Below are 22065 nucleotides of genomic sequence, written 5' to 3' on the forward strand. Positions count from 1 at the left end.
CTGGATGACTGAGAACCTTCATCAACACGTCTGAAGACACTACACTTCATGACAAATTAGAATATCAGTTTAAAAACTTGAGGGAAAAAAGTTAAATCATTTAAAAACATCCATGAATTTCAGATTATCTTAGTGTTTGGTAATTCCCCCTTTTGCTTTAATGACAACATATGCATGGCATGGACTCCACTTTGTGCAAAACCTGAAGAGTTATGTTATTCCAGCATGACTCAACAGATTTCCACAAAGCCTCTTGTGATGTCACAGAACACTCAGCTTCTCAGTCTTCAATTAGCCTCATAAATGTTCAACAGGGATGAGGTCAGGTGACGGTGGAGGAAAGTCCATGATGTCATGACTCGTCAGTAGTTCTGTCAAAGCTTTGAGGTGTGTTTGGGCTCTTTATCCTGCTGCAGTATGAATCCTTCTCCACAAAGATCAAACCAGAGGGTGTAGCCTGTCTCTGAAGAATGGAGTGGTGCTTCTCCTTAGGGATCAGTGTGGAGTAAAGTCGGTGCAGGTGTCCAACTCCAGAAGGGGCAAAACGGACCCAGACTTGAATATTCCCACCGCTGTGGGTTTGGACACTTTATATCACTCTCTCTCCTGTTCATTTCCTTACATAAACCCTTCTGTTACAGTCAGACACAATGAAATTCGGATATTTCTCAGTCCACCTCAAGCATTTGGCCTTGTTTCCATCCTGAGAAGTGGCTTAGAAACTGCTACTAGTCCTCTGAGACACCACAAGACGGCCTTCTCTTGACAGGACTTTTGCTGATTGTTGAGCAAATTCTGGATCTGGGATGAAGTTGTTCTATCTCTCAGGGAACTAGACGTATTGACCTTGACGCATCGATCTTCTGATGGTGTGATCGTCTGCCTGCTTGTACTTTGGATGCAACTGATCCAGTTTCTGCAATGTGTTTTGGAGCTACATGCACCACCCTCTTAAAAACCTTTAGTCTCGTCTCGTCATGATTTGACCCATGAGAAAGCCCCTCTTCGACACTTAGTTCTGATGCCATTTTCCACTACCACAGTGCTACATAGTAAGCAATGATCTGCTGGAGACTTAAGGCACAACCGTACCTATAACAGGTGAACACTGGCCTGATATCTGAACACATGCTTCAGTGGATACAATTCAAGGAAATCTGACCTTTTTGTACAAACGAGTTAAACCACAAATTTATTTCAATTTGTTGCCGACCTAGAAACAGTGCAGGTCAGGATCTTAAATACATCTGCATTTTATATGTCATAACATAACTCTGTGAACGTTTCTTAATCCTTAGACTTTGATTATTTCCAGGTTTAAATAAAAATATCAGAGATTTTCAATGTGGTCTCCAGTGTTGGACAGTTACATATGAAATAAAACATACAAACCAAAAGCCAGTGGATTAAGTTGTGAATCCACAACTGAACTGAACTGCAAAACAATTAAAGAGACTTATCATTTAATTCATACTGCAGCTATGACTTTGGTTTGATTAAAAAAGTGTGTACAATGTGACTTCTTTATAATAATGTCATGCCATGGTTGTTTGTCCCTGCCACGCACTGGGAGAGTTGGACATGTTGACACTGTTGATCGCAGGTTGGTGAAGTCGTCCAACATGACATCGACGAGGAGGCGGCCTGTGATTGGTCGCTCAGTATCAGGAAGTGATGGGCTGACTGTTGACAGCTCTCTTGTAAAGTAAGATGGTGTAATATTATTACCTAATAATGGCGAGGCTCTGATCCTACGGCAGTTCGCTGCGCTCCAACTTTGTGTGGTCCCCTGTAACGTTGTGGGTACAAGGTAGTGTGGGCCACAGAGGTGGTTGATATAACGCTTTTTGTTGAACATGCCTAACTACTAGCTTAGCTCGCTAACTAGCTTAACACTAGCGTAGCGAGACAACCTCACTGTGAATGTTCTAGCATCTGGCTCCGTCACCATTCATCCGCTTATAACAGCTATGTGTGTCGGTGGAGCTCTTGTTGTAGCTTATGTTCATGGATAATTATGTTTTCGGGAAAATTACGATTGACAAAGCTGGCTAGCATCAATGACAACGAGACTGCTAACCTCGCCTAGCTGTGACATAGTTATTAAACTGTATGTAGCTAGGTTCTAGCTAGCTATTTATCCAGCCGGCTAGCCAACGGTAGGTTAACCTCAAATGTTGGAACTCGTAAAAACTTCATTATAATCCATGAACTCCGCCATTGTGCTGCTTTACACTGTTCTTAAGCATGACCTTAGAGTTTTCTTGGATTGTTAGACAAATTTCGGTAGCCTTTGTTTTAAAATGATATAATGTTCGACTTAGAGTTAGTTTAAAGCAGCAGTAACGCCATTGCTTTTCTGTAACTAATTTGGAGTGACGCCGAGATCGAAAAGTGGCTGAAGGTATGTCGATTGCTGCTCAGCGGCATATACCGTTCCCTAGAGTGGCATACCGATTCCTAGACTGGCATATACCGATCCCCAGACTGGTATACAGATCCTTGGAGTGGTATATACCGATCCCCAGACTGGCATATACCGATCCCCAGACTGGTATACAGATCCTTGGAGTGGTATATACCGATCCCCAGACTGGCATATACCGATCCCCAGACTGGTATACAGATCCTTAGAGTGTTATATACCGATCCCCAGACTGGTATACAGATCCTTAGAGTGTTATATACCGATCCCCAGACTGGTATACAGATCCTTGGAGTGGTATATACCGATCCCCAGACTGGTATACAGATCCTTGGAGTGGTATGCTGCTATTATGCCGCTGTTATTCCACCGACACATGACGGTATGTGCCGCTTGAGATTGTTATGGCACTGAGTGACAGTTGGGTGGTTGGCTCAAAGTTTCTGCTATCGATTACTCAGACTGGCTACGGTGGCTGGGCTAACATTAGCCATGTTAGCTAAGGCTAGCGCTTTCATTAGTTTAAGTAGTTTATAGGTAGAAATTTAGACATATTACTTTACTATCATATCGCAAGAGTCCCACGTGTAATTACTGTATATATGCTTACATCCCAACAACATAAAATACATACGTTCCTTTATTTACGGCAATGTGTTACGTTAGCATTGTCAATAAAGACTAAAAAAACCCACATATTCATCAGGGGGCGGTAACCACCCAACTGTCACTCAGTGCCATAACAATCTCAAGCGGCACATACCGTCATGTGTCGGTGGAATAACAGCGGCATAATAGCAGCATACCACTCCAAGGATCTGTATACCAGTCTGGGGATCGGTATATACCACTCCAAGGATCTGTATACCAGTCTGGGGATCGGTATATGCCAGTCTAGGAATCGGTATGCCACTCTAGGCAACGGTATATGCCGCTGAGCAGCAATCGACATACCTTCAGCCACTTTTCGATCTCGGCGCTACTGCTAATTTGGCGAAGACATGTTGTAAAACCTACATTATAAGTTGAAAATTTGGAGAAATGTGTGCGGCCTGTTGGATTATATGTGTGCCGAATTATAGACGAATATATATAACTGTCATTTATCAATGTATACTATACGTATAATACTTATTTGTAAGGCTTTTATAAAGCATCAATTAAATTGCCTGTTTTTTCAATTGAGTTTGGAGCTGCGTTCCCACCATAGATGGCAGATTGGATCAAGACTGCCTATCTGTGTAACTAAGTTGACCAATGATTGTATGCCTGTTAACATTAGACTCAAGCTTTGCCAATGATTGGTTTGCCCTGTCAGTTTGCCTGGCTGTTTGAGATGGACGGTGGAGAGGAGGTGAGAGTGGAAGCTGCCCCGTATTGCTGCTCCACCTGTGATGGAGGGGAGGTCCCTGGCCGCAGCCTGGGTAGACGCAACAGGAAGACCCGCAGCCTGAGCACCTCCTCAGCTGGCAGCTCCTCTGAGTACAGGTGGGTGTTGAACAGGGGTCCACACGTTGAACATGATTCTTCTAGGTGATGATAAGCCCGTCATTGTGTTTGGAGGCTATAGGTCATAATGCCATCCTTTCCTAGACCATAAATTAATAAAAATAAAAGCTTTTACTAACTTTACTTTGTTTAATTTGTACATCTGTATTGCTGTTTATGAGGTTACCTAACTTGTCATGTCAGTTTTAGATAATGTGTTGCCTTAAAATGATGAGCTGAAAGAACATGTCTAGGACGGGTAGATTCGTAGATTTAATAGACTACATAGCCACGACACAAACAACTGACTGAGTTATTGCTGTGTGGTACTTGTGAACAGCTGCTGTTGCTTTAGGTTCCATGTAATGAGAAGCATTTTCAAAACAGACTTGTGACATGATCCGTGTTGCACCATCTTAGGATGTCGAGAAATGCAAATGTATGTGTACAATCCCTTTAACCGTCACAGGGATGGCGTCAGGCAAACATAACGCCTGTGGCCTGAAATGTTTGTTCACTGTGGATGTTGCAAGAGCTTTGTTTATGTGTTTTAGCAACAGTGATGGGGTTTCTGTTAAGGAGAAGTGAAAAGGCTTAACATGTCCTGTGGGTGCAAATCATGCCTGTTCAATTATTGATGAGGAAACAAGGAAGTAAACATTTCATTTAAAGACTAGACTTTTCCAAAATGTTGAAACACCCTCCTACAAATACAAATTGATTGAGTACATCCTACTTCTGGAAAAGACACTCATTGTATGACATTTAACAGAAAAGTGTGGTCATGAATCGAGGTCAACAAACTCCTGTCTTAAAATCTGTATAGGAGGGTGATGAATTCTCTAGGGTTACTTCATGACTATAGGGCAGTGACTCACAACAAGAAGTGGGAAGGGGGTTCCCTTGGCTGAAATATGCTATGAGTCTGTGTGTGAGTTTGATTAAAAGCCTGAAATAAAGTCAGAGTTTAGGTCAAGCTGAGCGTAGTCTAACATTTTAATATTTAACATGGCTGGATAACCTTTGATTGTGGGTGATATTTGAAGAATTTCCTTCCCTTTTGTGCGAATTAGCCTGTTATTAGATTTATGGGATGGGATGAAACATTTTAAAACCAAAGAGGAGGAGATAAAAATAAGCTGATGAAGATCTAATTTTGGATTGAAATATTTTTATTCTCTGGGTAGACGGTAAAAGTCTTTCTGTCCGCTCAGATTACTTTGATCCCTCCAGAATGATTATATCAGAATAACATTCAGTGTGGATTTCAAGTGTGAGCATCTGACAGGCCCATATACCTGCCTTTGTATTTGTTGGTACCAGCATCAGAGAACTTTTAGCACATTCTCATGTTCAACAATACATTAGATGGACCAAAGAAATGACCCCGAGTGTATGACAGAGTCTGACCTCAGCTGATGATGAATTGAATAGTGGAAATCCTTCCGCACATGCTCAGTCTCTATGTCTCAATCACTGTGGCCTCACTTCTCCTTTTTCTTTAAAAACCGAGAAATGAAAGTGGGATTTATTTGATTAGAAACTTTGCATTCAAATGTTTATGTAGAAAATGTTAGAGACCTCCATCGGCAGCCAACATCGACAATTCTCCAGTTAGTCCTGTAAATGACGGAAAAGTGATTTTACATATCACAGCTAAAACAAAATTAAGCTTTTACTTTAATTTTAATTAAGCTGTCTTGTTTTGTTCTTCTACAGGTGTTTATTTGCATTGTTGTCTGGCAGTTTCGGTCGTTAAAACCTGAACGTTTGTCTTTGTCATCCTGTCTTTCAGGAGGACTCAGTCTCTTCATGGACCAAGCCCTGTGACCACATTTGGGCCAAAGGCATGCATGCTCCAGAATCCACATGCAGTGATGTAAGTCAAATAGAGCAAACAGGGTATGCATCAGTTGGAATGTGTGTGTGTGTGTGTGTGTGTGTGTGTGTGTGTGTGTGTGTGTGTGTGTGTGTGTGTGCGCGCGCGTGCGTGCGCACGTGTGTTTGTGTGTGTGTGATCATGGCAAAATGTCCTGGGGACAACAATTGTAGCAGAAACTTTGAAGCGGTTTTGATTACTTTGCCAGGTGTTTACATGTCTGTCTGTAGACAGATGTTGTCAACATGATAGCGTCACAACCACAGGATGCAGTCACAAATCTTCAAATGGTGTGTACTTGAGATCATAGTGTAGGCCAAGTTTGAAGATAGATGTGGTAAACAAGTTGATAGTTATTTTTTGTTACAGTCATAAGGCAGTGTAATTTTCAATTTTCAAGTGTCAATTTAGTCCGTGCAACAACAAAAACCATGAAAGCCGCTTGTTGTCTCTTTTAGATCTTGTTGGGCCAGTAATGACTCTGAGGTGTGGGGTCAGTTGTGACACTGTTAATATTACACTTTTCTTTGGATCAGCATTGATGTGCTCACTACCATTTTAACTGGAACAGGTAGCTGTCAGATGCAGATTACTTATTTGGTTAAAACATACAGTTTCCCCAGACTACATAAAATGGTGGAGGTCAAAAAAAACATTCAAACATGCAAATTGTAAAATAGGTGGAACTGTAAACATGTCTTGTTAAAAAGGTAAGAAACTTTACCTCCAACAACACAAGGCCAGGCTGGTACAGCTGACTGCCAACAGAAAAACAAATTACCACATAGTACTTAATGGTTTGACCATCTTAGCATACAGCTTTAACCGGAAGCTTCCTCCCTGTTGAAAGTCAATGGGATGTAGGGTAATGTAACTTTTTTTGTGTATAAATACACATCATGAAAGCCATTCCTTGTCAGTGCTCTGGTGCAGTTTCTCCACATGCTAAAAATAAACAGATAAACACTCTTCTCTTTATTAAACTTCATTAAACTTTATTAAATTAAGTTTTAACGTGGGTTTGGACTGGGCAATATATTGATATTATATCCTGATATAAAAGGATTAAATGTTCATTCACTGGTCATTTTACTACACCAGAGGCCCATTTACAAAAATGTTCTGAAATTTGCACTTTAACTTTAAGACCATTTTCTTACGTTCAATTCATAAAAGATGCCGAGCATGAAAAACCTTGTTTGAGCAGGTTCTAAGAATCCTGTTTGTGACTTACACACCTGTCAGCAACATTTTAATAGATGTTATATATTTAATATCTTTTTATATTTTTCATATTATCTATTCTATTACTATTATAATTTATATTATAAGAATTTAGAACTCCTGTAACTGAATACAGTAAACTGATCTTTACTCTGTTATACTTCTACTAAACTGGTTATTTATGAGAAGCTTTTAACCTCATGAACCCAATCTTCCTCTCACATTTCCTAATATCCTCTTCATGTCACCTCAGTATTGCATACTGTATGGGAACGTTGCATACTGTACTGTCCCATCAAAAAGTAATAAAGTGACCTCTTTAAACCAAGGCTGTGATTTACGGCTGCACTAATACAACTGTCAAAGGCTCCATACTGATATTAAAAATGTGTTTGTCAAGCTAATATGTTACATAACTGCATCTGCAGTAATTCTTTTATTTTTAATATGATGCCAGGTCAAGTGATCGTGAAATTATAAAATATGAAGGCAGTGACGTGTTTTTCATTATTTTAGCTCGACTCCAGCACAGTGGATTTCATCTGCTGCTAAATCTAACTGTGACTGTGAGTTCAGAGTGCAGTAGGAAAATAGTGCTAAACATTCAGAGGCATCCAATGAATTTATAGGGGTTAAACACGCGAAACGGCCCAGACGGTCACCTGATCTCAATTTAACTGAGAATGTGATTGACTTTCTGATTACCAGACTGAAAGCAAAGAGCCCCTGAAACCAGTAGAACAGCATATCTAGGACCTTTCTGATTCAATTTGAAATGTTTGTTGTGTGAAAAGTTTGCGCTGAATGCCTGCTCAGATTCATAATCTTATTTACTTATTTATGCAGATTTAAATGATAATACCAAGTTCATTTTATATTATTATTGAGTTGGTTGTTTTGATTATATTTTATGTATTTTAAGCTCACTTACAGCTGCTTGTACATAAACGTACTACTTTCACCATAGGCGTCTGAAATTTGTAACTTCGATACAATACCTTGAAATATATCATTATTTGATAACATGTTCGATACCACTGTAAATTTTAACACAACCTTGAGAACAGCTTCAAATAATCAGTATCGATATTACACTATCGATACTGATTATTTGAAATTATTCATACTGATTTCCTACACTGTTCATATGGTGTCATATGATCCTACTTTTATATTTGCAAGTAATCCAATGGAAAAGCCCGGCAATAAACATTTCATTGAATACATTTGTTTCCTTCTCACCGACACCGCCCACACCTAGCAATATAACATACCTTGTGTGATGCAATACAACACGAATTACTACAGAATCATATCAAGATCATTCTGACACGTTATCGATAAAAGCTGAACACACCTGCTGGAACTTTTGCATGGATCTACTTAATGAGTCAGTAAGCAGAGTTATAAAAGCCTCTTGGTGTTTTCCCGTCACAGCCAAGTCAGACTGTTGGCCTCTTGACTCCCTCAGTCACATAAGTGGCTCCCAGTGATGTTTGTTTTGGGCAGCGGCAGTTGAAGGATTAGTTTCCTCAAAGCTGCTAGACAGGTTAAAAGTAGCCACCAGGCTATTTTTGTTCCAAACTAAAGTTGACGCTGTAGTAATTTCAGGAAGACCTAGTTCCACTGAGAAATACTGTACCTGAAATTCCATCCATAGTGGAAACTGACCGCTTCAGTCATTCTCTTTGGAAGGTGTGGTTGTGATACAGATGCAGAATTTGTTGTTTGACTACAGAGAGTGTCCGCCCATCACGACTGTCCCCAAACACACCCTGAAACTTAACATAACATTAACCAAAGGGATTATTTTTAGGGCCAGCCCTGTCAGCGAACTATGGTCCACATTCTCTCCCATTAGACATTGCATTATATAATCGGCTTCTTAAACAAAACCATCACGTCATCCCTCTGTGAGCCTACTTGTCATGATGAATCAACATATTCAATATCTTCTGTTCAGTTAATAGATTTTATTATCAAAATATCACCATGCAAAAGAAACTGCAGTGGTTGCCACATTGATGTACCCACTGAATTATAAATTCTAATGCAATTATAACATTTTTGTACAGGACAGGATGTATGCAGGGTCTTAAAAAGTATTAAAAGTTGATAAATCAATTTAGCAAAAATTAAGGCCCTTAAAAAGTATTAAAATCCTTAAATGCCATTTTCCAATGTATACAATTCTATAGCTTGTTTTCAATATGTATATTTATCCAAATAGGTAAAGTTTGCCTGAATTTAATCATTGCGTAACCATGAGTTGTTACCAGACATTTGCCCTCTTAACTCCTCATATGGTTTAATTTAAATAGATATCTGAGGCTCTGAGAGGTCAAACTCTGAACTATTTCACAAAAAAAAGCCAAGATTAGTTCTCAGAAAAATAATACAAATTTGCGTAGCAGAACTTTTTTCCTCATTTTGTACCCCATCAATAATCTCAGCACGCCTCAGATTTATCTTGTGAACCTTTGGAGTGGCCCATGCCCTAGGTTGGGAACCACTGGATGAAACTATCTCATAGTATATAAAGTACTTACAGCTACAACAGAATTGATGCATTATTAATAATCTAATGATAAATTATCTAATTATATATCAGTCACAGGGTTCTCTTTAATACTTTTAGCTGATAATACTTTACTTTGACGTAAGTAGGATTTTGAATGCAGGACTTTTACCTGTTGTGAGGTACTTTTACATTGTTGTATTGCTACTTTGTCTTTAGTAAAAGATTTTAATACTTCTTCCATCACTGGGTGTTTGTGAGGGAGTTCCTACATGGCATGACCCTCCTGAAGCTCACCTCAAGGTTTAATATATTTCATTTTTAATTTTGTCAACTGCTTTGTTTATTGGTCAAATACTGGTTTCTAATGGTGTCTTTCTAATAAACCTTGCATTGGGTTAGTCACTCAGTTCATTCTCTTGTGCTTTGTTCCCACCTCGCCTATTTGAATTATGTCGTATTGATAAGGAGTTATCACAAACCAAGACTGTTTACTGGTGCTATCTTACAATCAATAAATAGTAAATGTAAGTTAAAGTGTGTCGCTGATGAAACCAGTTATACATTGAAGTGGTGATGAGGTCTTAAAATGTATGGAAAGGCTCTTTAAAAAGGTCTTAACTTCAGGATTCCTGAATATACCCTGTAACACTAAAAGTGCTTTTCAAAGTGCTTTTACAGACGAAGTAAAAAATGGAAACTCAGGAAGACAGTAGTATAGAATAAACACTCAACAGTCAAGCCAAACACAGGGAAGCCTAGACTAAGGAGAAGATAATAAAAGAAGACAACACACAAAATGTCAATATGAATAGTAGGAATGGAATGGATTTGTCAGTGTCATGCAAATGTGCAATAATATTTGGGAAGAGATGAAATGGAAACAAGAATACTGGAATTTATTCAATGTTTATGGCATTTTTGGTCCAATTACAGCGAATTACACTGCATGCTCCTTTTTTACAGTACATGACCTCATGCAGGTACTCCAAGTCCATAGTTCTTCAGATAAAGACTGTCAGTAAGTTATACAGGAACAAGTTTATTGTTTACCAATGAACAGAAGTGGCCACGTTTAAGTTATCATGGTGACTGTAGTACGGCAAAAGGAAGCTCAAGTCCATCCTGTTGTATTCCCATAACATGTGATGATGCAATTCACCCACATAGCTCAGCTGATGTATTCTTCCTACCCTGTACTTCCCCTATCTGCACGTCACCTTTTAATAAAATGGGGAATATCAAGCTTTTTAAATAAGTATGAATGTAAACATTTTCGTGATTAATCACAGTGCTACAATGTGCGTTTGCACAGATTGCACAGATAGCTTATTGTGTTATCATAGCTGTCATTACAGTGGATATTCTAGTTTTAGGGGTAGCCATGTGAGAGTTGTATTTCAGTAAATCACACCTGTCTCATAAGAAAAGCCCTTCCCTGAAATGGGCGTGCTCAGCACAGCCTGAGTAGGCGGGGGCTGAGATGAAATCATGCTTTAAGTTCAGTGAAAGCTTTAACTCAGCAGCACAATGCACCAGGAAGGTTTTACTGTTAAGTCCTGAGCAGGGATAAATATAGCCACGGTGAATCCCGCTCGAGGAGTTGTCAGCTGATGCCACCAGCGCATGGAGACACTCTCAGCCCCTCAGAAAACCGGTGGCTGACTCAACAGCTCGACCGCAAGAAGTGATCTGACTCAGTCGCTCCAGCTGCTCTACAATGTGCAGCATTCGAGGAAGTTGTTAAAGGCAGAATATGCTTTTGTTTTGCGTGCGCTTGCCACCGGGACAGAGCCCTGTTCTCCAGCTGAGTTGACCTGACGCAGCATCCTTGTTACAGTACATGTGGACAGCCATGAAGTTCGACCAGTGCATATTACAGGACACTGCTGGGAACAACAGTGAGAACAAAGTGTGGAAATGGTGAGAGGAGCATCCCTGTGTCTTTCTCAACATGTTTTATTGGTGAAATATTTACTGGCAGCACCAGACAGTGTGTGGATTACTCCCACAGATGTCCAGAGAGCTTCACAGCAGTGAGCTAAAAGTAATATTAAACTGATGTGTGATGTACAAAAAGTTTAGACAAAGTTGAAAATAATTTTTGGCTCTTTTTAAATAAGAAAATGATTGTGTGAAAATGGGTGCATGGTTGGACTGATACAGATTCTGGAGGCTGATGTGATATGAAGGTTCAATGGCAGTATCAAAGTGTAATCGCAGTTCTAACATGTTCCTAGTGGCTTTGTTTGCATGTTATCACAGTCCGGCTGTTGTAACAGCCTGTCCCTGTGGTTTGGACAGAGCGGGGTTGCTGAATGAAAGGGGAAGGTCAGGGTTCTGATGCTTTGAGGTTGGTCAGAGGAGAAGTTGTCCATGAATAGATCACAGCTCGTCGCCGCTTCACATGCTAATGAAGTTTTGCTTTGTGTCCCATTGTTTGTCGTTGAAACCAGGCCTGCACACAGATTGTACCTGTTCAGGTTTGGATCAAACAGGTTCACTTCTTTGAGGAAGTGTTTCACTAGAGGTTAATGTTTGCCTCCATCTACGATAGCCTGCACAGTATAATGATTAAGAAGTCATTTCTGCCTTTTGTAAATAATCCCTGGAAATTTTACAGCTTTAGTTTGTAGTGTTTATTATTAAGCTACATTATATCTTTTAGGTGGTTTTGGTCCTTTTTGAGCGGTAAAAGAAACAGGAACAGAATATTTGAATGTTCTGCTTTCTTATGTCAGAACAAACTATGTTCAGGATCATAAAAGAGAAGTTTTTCTTTCAGACATTACAACAGCTGATTTCACTAGATGTAAAATGTTCCCCTGGTAGTTTCCACAGGTGGGGAGAGACTCGCAGGGTCTGGTGGCATTATTTCGCATTAACCTTTTAATCAACCAAGGCAGTTGTATGGAATAAGATTTTGTGTGATAACTATAAGATTTATTTCGAGCTGAGGACAGTAGGAGTCGACCAATATGTTTTAACAGGGCTGATACTGATTATAGTAATTCAGGAGACGGATAACCAATAATTGGAGGTGATACACGTTTAGAGAAAAAATAAAAATCTTTATTCAAAGGTGAGAATAACCAGTGATGAAATGTACTCAAGTACTGTACTTACGTAAAATTTTTAGGTACTTTGCTTCAGTATTTCCATTTTCAGCCTCAAACACCACCTGTTCACTACAGCCTCTACGAACACTGCTTCCCCAGCAGACACTCAGTTTTGTTACTTGTTTGTTTATTTGTCTTTTTGTTTGGTTGTCTGTTTTTTTTCCTACTGTGTAGAGCGTCCTTGGGTCTCGTAAAAGATAAATAAATATATAATATTTTAAAATGTATTTATTTATCTGCAAATAAACACAAAAAACAAAGATACCGATAATCGGAAAAATGCTTCGGCCGCGATAATCGACCACACCAATAATCGGTCTACCCCTAGACAACAAACAAACTGTTTGTCTGAGTAGAGATATCATACATGACCAGAGGGAACAAGTTCGGGGCAGAGCTAAAGTTGAATGAGTGAAATTGTTAGTTGCTTTTGGCAGATGTGAAGTTGGAACCACGTCCTTATTCTCTCTTTACCGTCTTGGTGACGTCCACTGATAACAAGGCTTGAAACTACCATTCTCCACGTGTGATCGGTGTGAATGTCCTCGTGTGATACTGATGCTAATTTACCAGCCATTTGAAGCAAACAGTTATTTTAACATTAACCGTATGAACATTTTCTAAAGCAGTTGTAAAGGTTTATAAACAGCAACTACACAGTATCCATGAACCATTTTTCAAAGTTGCAACCTTAAAAGAAACATTTGATAATCATCACCGTTAATCGATTATTGAGACATGCATGCAGTGGTTCTACCTATTAACACTGACATTTAGCGATACAAAACTTGTCTTTAGAAAATGATTGCTTCAAGGCTGTAACAGTGTCACGAAAATGAATTCTTGTATAAGAACTTGACTGAGCCTGTTGTCCAATCAGTAGCTGCCTAACATGTATGACAGAGCTGAAACTAATGAGAGACATGAACAGACTTTAGTATCAATGTCGGCCCAGACTTTACCCCTTGGCTAGTTCACCTCATTTTCCATATGATTTTATATGTTTCAGCTCTTAGCCTTTCGCTCTCCCTGTTGGTTTAGTCATTCTTGTGTCATGTTTTGAAAATATCTTCACAAGTTTTAAAAGAGATCTTTGCCCCTTTTTTGAATCTCAAAACACCACTCCTGCTTTTCTTGCCTTTGTCTTTGTGTAAACACTTTGCATGGTGCTACTAGTGTCCCTGACTTACTGTGAGGAGTAAGGTTTAGGTCATGACCCTGCAGAAGACACGTAGGTCTGCAGTATCTGGCAACAGAGCCAGACTATAAGCCAAGACGCTAATTGGACAGCTACTTTGCAATCCTGGTTATGACTGATTCTTCAGTTGGATAACAGATCTTACATCAGCCAGGATCTGGTTCAGGTCTTTGCTGATATAAGTAAGGGGGAATCCTTATTAAGTGAGCCTTGAGTCTGTTTTGCCCTCCTGAGGTAAAAGTTGTGTTTGTGTGTTCAGGCACATTCAGGACCCCGCCAGCCAGAGACTGACGTGGAACAAGCCACCCAAAAGTGTCCTTGTCATCAAGAAGATTCGAGATGCCAGTCTGCTGGAGCCTTTCAAAGAGCTCTGCATATTCCTCACTGAGGTAAGACCACGTGTTCACTGATACCACTCAGTGCTGACTAGAGCCTAACTAATAAAAATGGGTATCGCACATGTATGTTGTCTGATGTGTGCCGAAATGAAAACTTTTTTGTGTAGAGATAATAAAGCAGAAAATGAGGCTTGGAGTGATTTATAATTATTACATTTCCAGTGAAGTTTATTGTTTCAGTACACTGATGTAAATTTAGACATTAAAGTTTATTGTTTAATTGTAAAGTTAAAGTCAAATATCCAGCCTCCGTTACATATATTTCTGTGTGTATGTGTAACCATATTTGAGCGATCACTTGTGGTCTGTATATTAGCTGATATAACATATACATTTTTTTAGTCCCAAATATCGTTATCAGCATCGGCCCCAAAAATGGTATTGGTCGTGCTCGGTGTTGACCACAAACTGTGATAGGGAGGCCTTTAACAATGAACGTAATTAGCAGCGTTTGTTGGTGGGAAGCTGGTGAGGGATCAATGTAACACCACTGTGTGTGTTGCCCTCTTGCATTCAGGTCCTCGCTTTAAAATAAAAAAAGGCAAGAAACCTGTTGATCTTGATCAACTTGTAACCATCCAATCACTGAGTCTTCAAACTAGTGAAACACTTACTCATAATAAAACCGTATTTGTGAGCAGAGATACTGTCTTTTGTAATATTTTGCAGTGGCTGTTGCTAATCTTGTCTTTGTGTGTGTGTTGTTGTAGGTGAAAAACATGATTGTTTATGTAGAAAAGAAAGTTTTGGAGGACCCAGCCATTTCAGGTGATGAAAACTTCGGGGCCATTACTAAGAAATTCTGCACTTTCAGAGAAGGTATGAAATCTAACCAGTCTCTTTGCTATGGTTGTTTGGACACTATATATTAAAAATCAGCAAAGATTTTTGATGGGATATTTAAAAGGGTTGTTGTCTTTGTATTTCTCAGATCTTGACGACATCTCCAATCGCGTAGACTTCATCATCTGTCTTGGTGGAGATGGAACTCTGCTGTATGCATCTTCGCTCTTCCAGGTGTGTGTTCACTCTTCCGTGGGTTTTTAGAAAACAGCTTTTGTGGGTATTATTACACGTACTGGTTCGACATAACAATCGTGTCATTCTTTTGTTATTTGTAGGAGAGTGTTCCACCAGTTATGGCCTTCCACCTGGGCTCCTTGGGATTCCTGACACCTTTCAAATTTGACACCTACCAGTCTCAGGTCACCCAGATTATTGAAGGTACAGAATGCTCTTAAATTTGTCTGTCAGCCTCTGGTTTTATACGATACTCCTGATGTGTTTGTAAAGCATATGTTGTGTTCCAGTTTTTTAATCACAAAAGAAACTTTGTATATTCATATAAATATATAATTTGAATAAAGGTAATGCTGCCATCGTCCTGCGAAGTCGCTTGGTAGTCCGGGTGCTTAAAGAGAACTGGGAGAAGAAGGCCAGAATGGAGGAGAAGGGCATCATCCTGACCAATGGGGACATTGAAAGTAGCCGTAAAGCCATGCAGTATCAGGTAACATCTGCACCATACACCACTACTTCAATATGTCTTGACATGTGGACTTTTGCCAATATTAGTAGTCTCACATTCTTTGCCAAGACGTGAGGACAGATCGTTCTGTTCATCAGTTCATCGGGTGATGATTGGCTCCAGTTCTTCAAAAGAAACACACATAAAGTTGTAAATAATGTGAGCAGCCAATCAGGGGATCATAATATAGCAACACATGCCACAATTTTATATCCGTCAACAGCTTCAGCCTAGACTGAGATTAAGTTAAACAGGTTATCTGGGGTTTGTCATAATGACTCGGCTGTACTCACGCTGGATGCTTGCATGCTTTGAACATGTTGTGAAGGGAGCACTTGAGTAAACACTGTCATTAGTGTTTCAGGTATGAGGTTGAAAGTCTTTGACAGTTATATGTTTACTGGTGCAGAGTGTTTTGTTTCGTGTAGACGTGGTGTTAACGATCCACGTTTATCTGTGTATGGTTTACTCACCATCTCAGAATGTTTGGAATTCTGGATATGTTGTTTACAAGCCGCAGTATGTGTGCTTCTGTGGGAGAAGGAGAACATCCAGGTTTCTCAAAGCTCAAAAGTGGACATCACAAAAGTTAACGTGTGTTCCCTGTTTGTGTTTCAGGTACTGAACGAGGTGGTGGTGGACAGAGGACCGTCATCCTATCTCTCCAATGTCGACCTCTTTCTGGATGGACACCTCATTACCACAGTGCAGGGAGATGGTGAGTGGGCACATAATCTGTCTTCATGCTTATCGGTCTGGGAAACTGTAAATAGTAGAGTACATGGGGTCAGTCTGGTCCGCACTGTGCCGCCAACATTCAACAAGTCCAGAGTCTGAGGGTGCTGACATGTAAATCAGATCAGTGTTGTATGTTGATACTGTATGGCTGCCAAGCGTTGGACTGGGTGGTATTAATACACTCTGACAGCCCAAACAAGAAAATCTGTGGACAGGACAAAGTTTAGTATCTGCACCTCTGGCTGACATTTGCCTCCCAGCAAGCAGTTGGACTTTGCACAGAAGTTTCTAGACATTGCTTTTGTGTTAGAGAGGGCATTCATTCAAAATACAAATCAAATCAAAATATAGTGAAGTAATAGATAAATAAAAGAAATAAAAACAGCTATTCTAAAGATTTTAGTCTAAAAAATGGTCACAAGTAAACAAACTTGACGATGATTCATACGTATCGTGTCATGTCCTTGAGTTTCTTCGGCTGGCTGCAGACAACCTGCAGGTTCATGCCGCTTAACAATTACACAAAATGTTTCAAAACAGCATGTAGCAAATTAACACCCATGGTGGGTCAATGGATTGACGTACTTGCAAATGAAGATACACGTCCATCTGTTAAATTGTAAACTCGACGGCAGGGAAGTTACGATTACACTAAACTACATGTAGGTGCCATTAAATAGAAACAATAATACTCTGTTTTTCAAAATATGTGGTATAATAATATATTAAAGTCCCGTAGTAGTTTTGTTATTTAAGAGCAAAACCAAAGAGCTACCCTTTATTTTCTTTATTTATTTGATTGAACCTTTATTTAATTAGGAAGTCCCTTGACATTAAATCTGTGTCTAAATTAGTGCTAAAACAATTACTTAACTAATTACAGAGTAAAATAGGGAGAGTACACTTTTGATATTCAAATAATTAAGTCAGTTATTAAAGCTGTGTCTATAATTTTTTTATGTTTTTTTTTATATCATTTTGTAGCATCCCAGTAGTGTTCCTTATGTATTCAAATCTGAAAAATTCAAATCTTTGGCAAAGTATGTATGTTTTATAGTCAAAATGTCTTCGCACAGGATTGTTTATGTGCTTTAGAAAGTAACCACAGTCTCACAATCAGGAAATAACGTTTAACGGGTTATTAGCCTGCCGTTACTAATGGCTGACTGGGGGCGACCATTTTAAAAGCCCAGAAGAAAACCTGGATGGACTCACTCTTTCAGAAAAATGTCAAATGTTTTCTGGTTGCAGCATGAAGATTTGCTGCTTTACACCATTTTCTAACTTTTCTGACATTTTATAGTCAAAACAATCAATATATTAATCAAAATGATAAAGAAAATAATTGTTAGTTGCAGCACTTCTGTGAATAAAATACATTTTGCTTGAAGCACTACAGAGTGTTAGTGCGAGATGAAAACACTGGCCATCAGGAATACTTTTTAACATATAATTTGTTTTTGTGCCATAAGCTTTTATGTAGTTGACATTTGTGGAGATGATGCTTTTATTGTGAAGGACGACTAACAGTAACTCTGTTTCATGCTTTTAGGAGAAAGGTAGTGTTTGTAACTTCGCCCTGATATCATGCTTTAATTCACTGAGTGCATGTGTCTCTGTGTCCACTCAGGTGTGATAGTATCGACACCTACAGGAAGCACAGCGTATGCAGTGGCAGCAGGAGCCTCCATGATCCATCCCAACGTACCAGCCATCATGATCACCCCCATCTGCCCACACTCGCTCTCCTTCAGACCCATCGTGGTGCCTGCCGGGGTGGAGCTCAAGGTGTGTACATCCACTGTTTATAATTAACGAATGAGGAAATCTCATTTCATATTTTCTCTCAGTGGTAAAAAACAAAATCTTGTTCTTTCTGTGACCTTTCTGCATTCATTGCGTGTCCTTTTTTTTTTTTTTTTATCTAGATAATGCTCTCTCGGGACGCCAGAAACACAGCTTGGGTGTCATTCGATGGAAGGAAGAGACAAGAGATCTGCCACGGAGACAGGTTAGTCCACATACCTGCTGGTCATCGAACCTGAGCCACACAAACAGCATGTGAAGCCAAGTAAATGAAGCAAAGCAAAGCAAAGCAAAGCAAAGCACACAGATTCTGTAATGGATAATAAGTTTAACTGGTCCAGCAGCTGCCTCAACACTTGTAGGCTTTGTTATGTAACCTTATCAACCTGCTTAATAGGCTTGTGGCCAGTCTGTCTTTATGTAACTCCACCAGGTATATTCATCTTCCTGGTGCTTGAAATGAGCTGCCAGTCATTTCCAGTTATTGAACCCTTCTCAGACAAATACTCAGTGTTTCTTCAGAAGGAAGTCAAGTTCCTGAATCTGATGTCAACACCTTCCCTTTGCTTTTGTGATTGCAAATACCTGGACTTTCCTTTCGTCATTCGGCCATTGTGACACAAAACCTCATCTGATTTCTCTTTTTTCCAGTATTACCATCACCACTTCCTGCTTCCCCGTTCCTTCCATCTGTTCCCGGGACCCGGTCAACGACTGGTTTGAGAGCCTGGCCGAGTGTTTACACTGGAACGTGAGGAAGAAGCAGAACTACCTCAGCTCGGAGGACGAGGAGTTCTGAGGCCGTTTCCAAGATCCTAGAGGTCTTCTCCAAGGTCTCCAGGACTCCTGAGGTCTTGGTTTTAGCTTGACCGTGCTCTGTGCCATTTTGTCTTTTACGGATCTCACCAAACTCCATTCAACAAACCATCATATTAATGTTGCTTTTCATAAGAATTAAAATGATAAGAAAAAAACCCCAAAAAAACAGTGGTAAATTAACAAGTTTTTGAGGTGGTAGACAAATGTGGCAATTAGAGGCAAACGATGAAACCCCTGAGTGTTCAATTAAATCAAATGAAAATAACATGAAATGAATAAACAGGTATTTTTTTGATCAATAATACCATGAAAAAACAATATATAAACCAATTTGTGTAGAAATCACTTATCACTTAGCATTTTTTTGTTTTTTTACAGTGGAGTAAGTCCACTCTTCACTGTTGACATTTTGAAATGAAAAATTCTGACATGGCATGAAAACAAAAACCAGAAAATTCTATAATTAATCTAAAAAATGAAAGAACATATTGTGGAAAAAAATGATGAAAAATGTGTTTAGTTTAACAATTTATTGGACATTTCCGGGGCTCTGAACATGAATGTCGAGCCTCATCAAACTCATTCATTCTATTCAAAGAACCGGGGTTACACATGTAACCTACCCAAGTTTCTATGATAGTATGCAACATTATAGAGGAGTCTGTAAAATTCCCCAAAGATATCATGTCCTGCTCTAATGTGAGCATGTTAAAATGGTGGGTTTTTGAATGGAGTTTGGCCACACTATTGTTCGAGGACTGTCCCTGTGTTTTCTTTTTTTAAATTGTAAAAACTAGCCTTTCGAGCTCAGTTTGTAAAGAAACGTTTTTTGACTTTTAATCAAAAGGAAATGCAGGGGTCGGGACACACAAGGTCAGTTGTGGACAGCAGTTATTGCAATACTCTTGATGGGTGTTATCAGGTCTGTTCTAGCACTTTTAATCTTTAAGACAGATTGCAGGGACACTTCCACTACTTACTTAACAACACGATAGTTCTCTCTGTAAAGATGAAGGCCACGTTGCAATTCTCTGGAAAATTTAACAAAAATAATCTGTCAAATCAAAATTTTCCCTATTTCTGTTACTCAAATCAGAAAAAAATGATTTAATTCCATCAATGAATTAAATGTTTTAGACGATTTTAAAGTGGGGAAGAGCAGATTTACAGTGCATCTTCTTGGCAATAGTGGCCCGACTGTACAGACTGTGCCTTAAACACTGGTATCATTAATGTACAGAAATCTTATTTTTCAAGGTTTACATCATGGTAATGTTTTTTAATCATACACTCGCACAGATCTGTGATTTGTGCGTTTTCATTGTAATCACATGTTGACGCTTGATTGGCCAGCCGTATTACGTAGCACGGTCCACAGTGTGTGGTCAGTGCGTTGGATGGCGTGTCAAGAATGAGACAAGATGATCAATTCCAAGCAGAGAGACCACAGTTTGGATGTCTTCAACGTCTTTTTAACGTCTGTGTTTTAAAAATGTCTCCTAAGCCATAGCTGAACTCTGTGTAGGTTTTATAGACCAGCGTGTGTGTGTGTGTGTGTGTGTGTGTGGGCTGTGGGTGATTTAATACTCTGTGTATGTATGTTGAAGAATTGTTATTTTAGATATTGGTGCATCCATTCTCATCAGTTTGCTACTTCACAGTCTTTGCTGAATACTTTAAGGTGGCCTACCTTAACTTTACATATCTGTTCACATATAATGTCTCAATGTTAATATATACATTGGCTCAACTAATTGTGTCAGGGTGAAAACACGTCACCTGTTGTAACTCTCAAGTGGACCAAGTGAGTTTTAAAAGGCAATCATTCCTTTAACACTATATGTGTTCATATATATATATATATGTGATGCTTGAATAGGATGTATTTTGTAAAGTCTATATGTTTATTTACCAGTTTACAATGTATCATTGTTGAAAATGAGTCTATTTGGTACTTTTTTACATTAATTTCTTTAGTTGGTAACTCTGTTGATGAAGAAAAGTCTGTTTTTAGAAATTATCAGTCTCGGTCTGCAGACGGTCAAAGTGCAGTGAGGTCCAATCAGATAGAGCCGAATGCATTCCAGGACAACTTGAATTGACTAATTTTCAGATGAAGTTCTCGTGTCAAAACAGAAACTGGCAACCGATACAGTTTGTTTCCAGTGCTGGTCGTCAGAGTAAAACCCCAGTTCTACAGACAGCTTTGACTTCTCCTTTCTATGAAGCATCGTCACCTCTTCTCTTAAAGTGCTTTTCACTTTTGTAACTCTGAGAGCCTCTTACTCTGACTTTTGTATCGGTGAGTTTGTTAATATTTCTAATATGAATACTGCTATTTTTTTTTTCCAGAGCACTTTAATAAACAGAGAAAACGTAAACCAGGAAGTGTGTGTTCTTGTGTTTGATCAACGTGCTTCACGCCTGAAACCAGTAACTTTGAAACTTAAATCTTGGGAGTGTGATGGAAGTCATGTAGCCTGAAAGCCAAACAACAAGTTAAAAGTATAAAAAAACAAATATGGTAACACTTTATAAAAAACAGCATTAATTAATGATAAATTTACAGTTAATTAAACTTTAGTTAATAGTTATTTTGTTGTTGACAAACAAAAAACGCTTTACCATTAATTACAACATGTATTAAGCAACTGATTTATACTTTATAAATGGTTAATAAATACTGTGTAGTTCATCTATAATCATTATTTGGATCGCCTTTGTTTATAAACCTTTACAATTGCCTAATAAAAAATGAGTGTAATAACTATTAAAGGTGCAATATGTAAAAATTAACCAGCTGTTGTAGCCGTACTAAAAACAAATAGGAGTCAGCATGCTGTATCACCAGACTACCAGCTAACCGCTGCTAACGGTAGCTGCAGTTAAGCTAGTTAGCTTGGTTAGCCATGCATCTAGTGGTCC

The 22065-nt window shown here is 39.1% G+C and overlaps 1 protein-coding gene across 6 annotated transcripts; it reads left to right on the forward strand.

The window, feature by feature from the left end:
* Nucleotides 1-1660: 1660 nt before the first annotated feature.
* nadka (NAD kinase a) lies at nt 1661-21521 on the forward strand. Of its 6 annotated transcripts, none has more exons than XM_073469640.1 (12): nt 1661-1810; nt 3744-3913; nt 5709-5792; nt 14111-14240; nt 14960-15068; nt 15181-15266; nt 15371-15473; nt 15617-15759; nt 16396-16495; nt 18146-18303; nt 18444-18526; nt 18973-21521. In XM_073469640.1, the coding sequence occupies exons 2-12, from the start codon at nt 3762-3764 to the stop codon at nt 19118-19120; spliced, it is 1296 nt and encodes a 431-aa protein (XP_073325741.1). In that variant the 5' UTR covers nt 1661-1810; nt 3744-3761; the 3' UTR covers nt 19121-21521. The 6 variants fall into 6 exon arrangements, with proteins under 6 accessions (XP_073325741.1, XP_073325745.1, XP_073325747.1 ...); XM_073469644.1 differs by having other exon boundaries at nt 1688-1705; XM_073469646.1 differs by having other exon boundaries at nt 1730-1799.
* Nucleotides 21522-22065: the final 544 nt, after the last annotated feature.

The sequence above is a fragment of the Pagrus major genome, chromosome 7 (assembly GCF_040436345.1).
Source record: "Pagrus major chromosome 7, Pma_NU_1.0".
In the NCBI taxonomy this organism is placed as follows: domain Eukaryota; kingdom Metazoa; phylum Chordata; class Actinopteri; order Spariformes; family Sparidae; genus Pagrus; species Pagrus major.

What these genes read in the sequence shown, in the direction of transcription:
- nadka (XM_073469640.1), top strand. Translation starts at nt 3,762, where the DNA reads ATGGACGGTGGAGAGGAGGTGAGAGTGGAAGCTGCCCCGTATTGCTGC. An exon ending in CAGAATCCACATGCAGTGAT is followed by an intron (nt 5,793 to 14,110) that starts GTAAGTCAAATA and finishes TTGTGTGTTCAG; the next exon opens with GCACATTCAGGACCCCGCCA. An exon ending in GAGATCTGCCACGGAGACAG is followed by an intron (nt 18,527 to 18,972) that starts GTTAGTCCACAT and finishes TCTTTTTTCCAG; the next exon opens with TATTACCATCACCACTTCCT.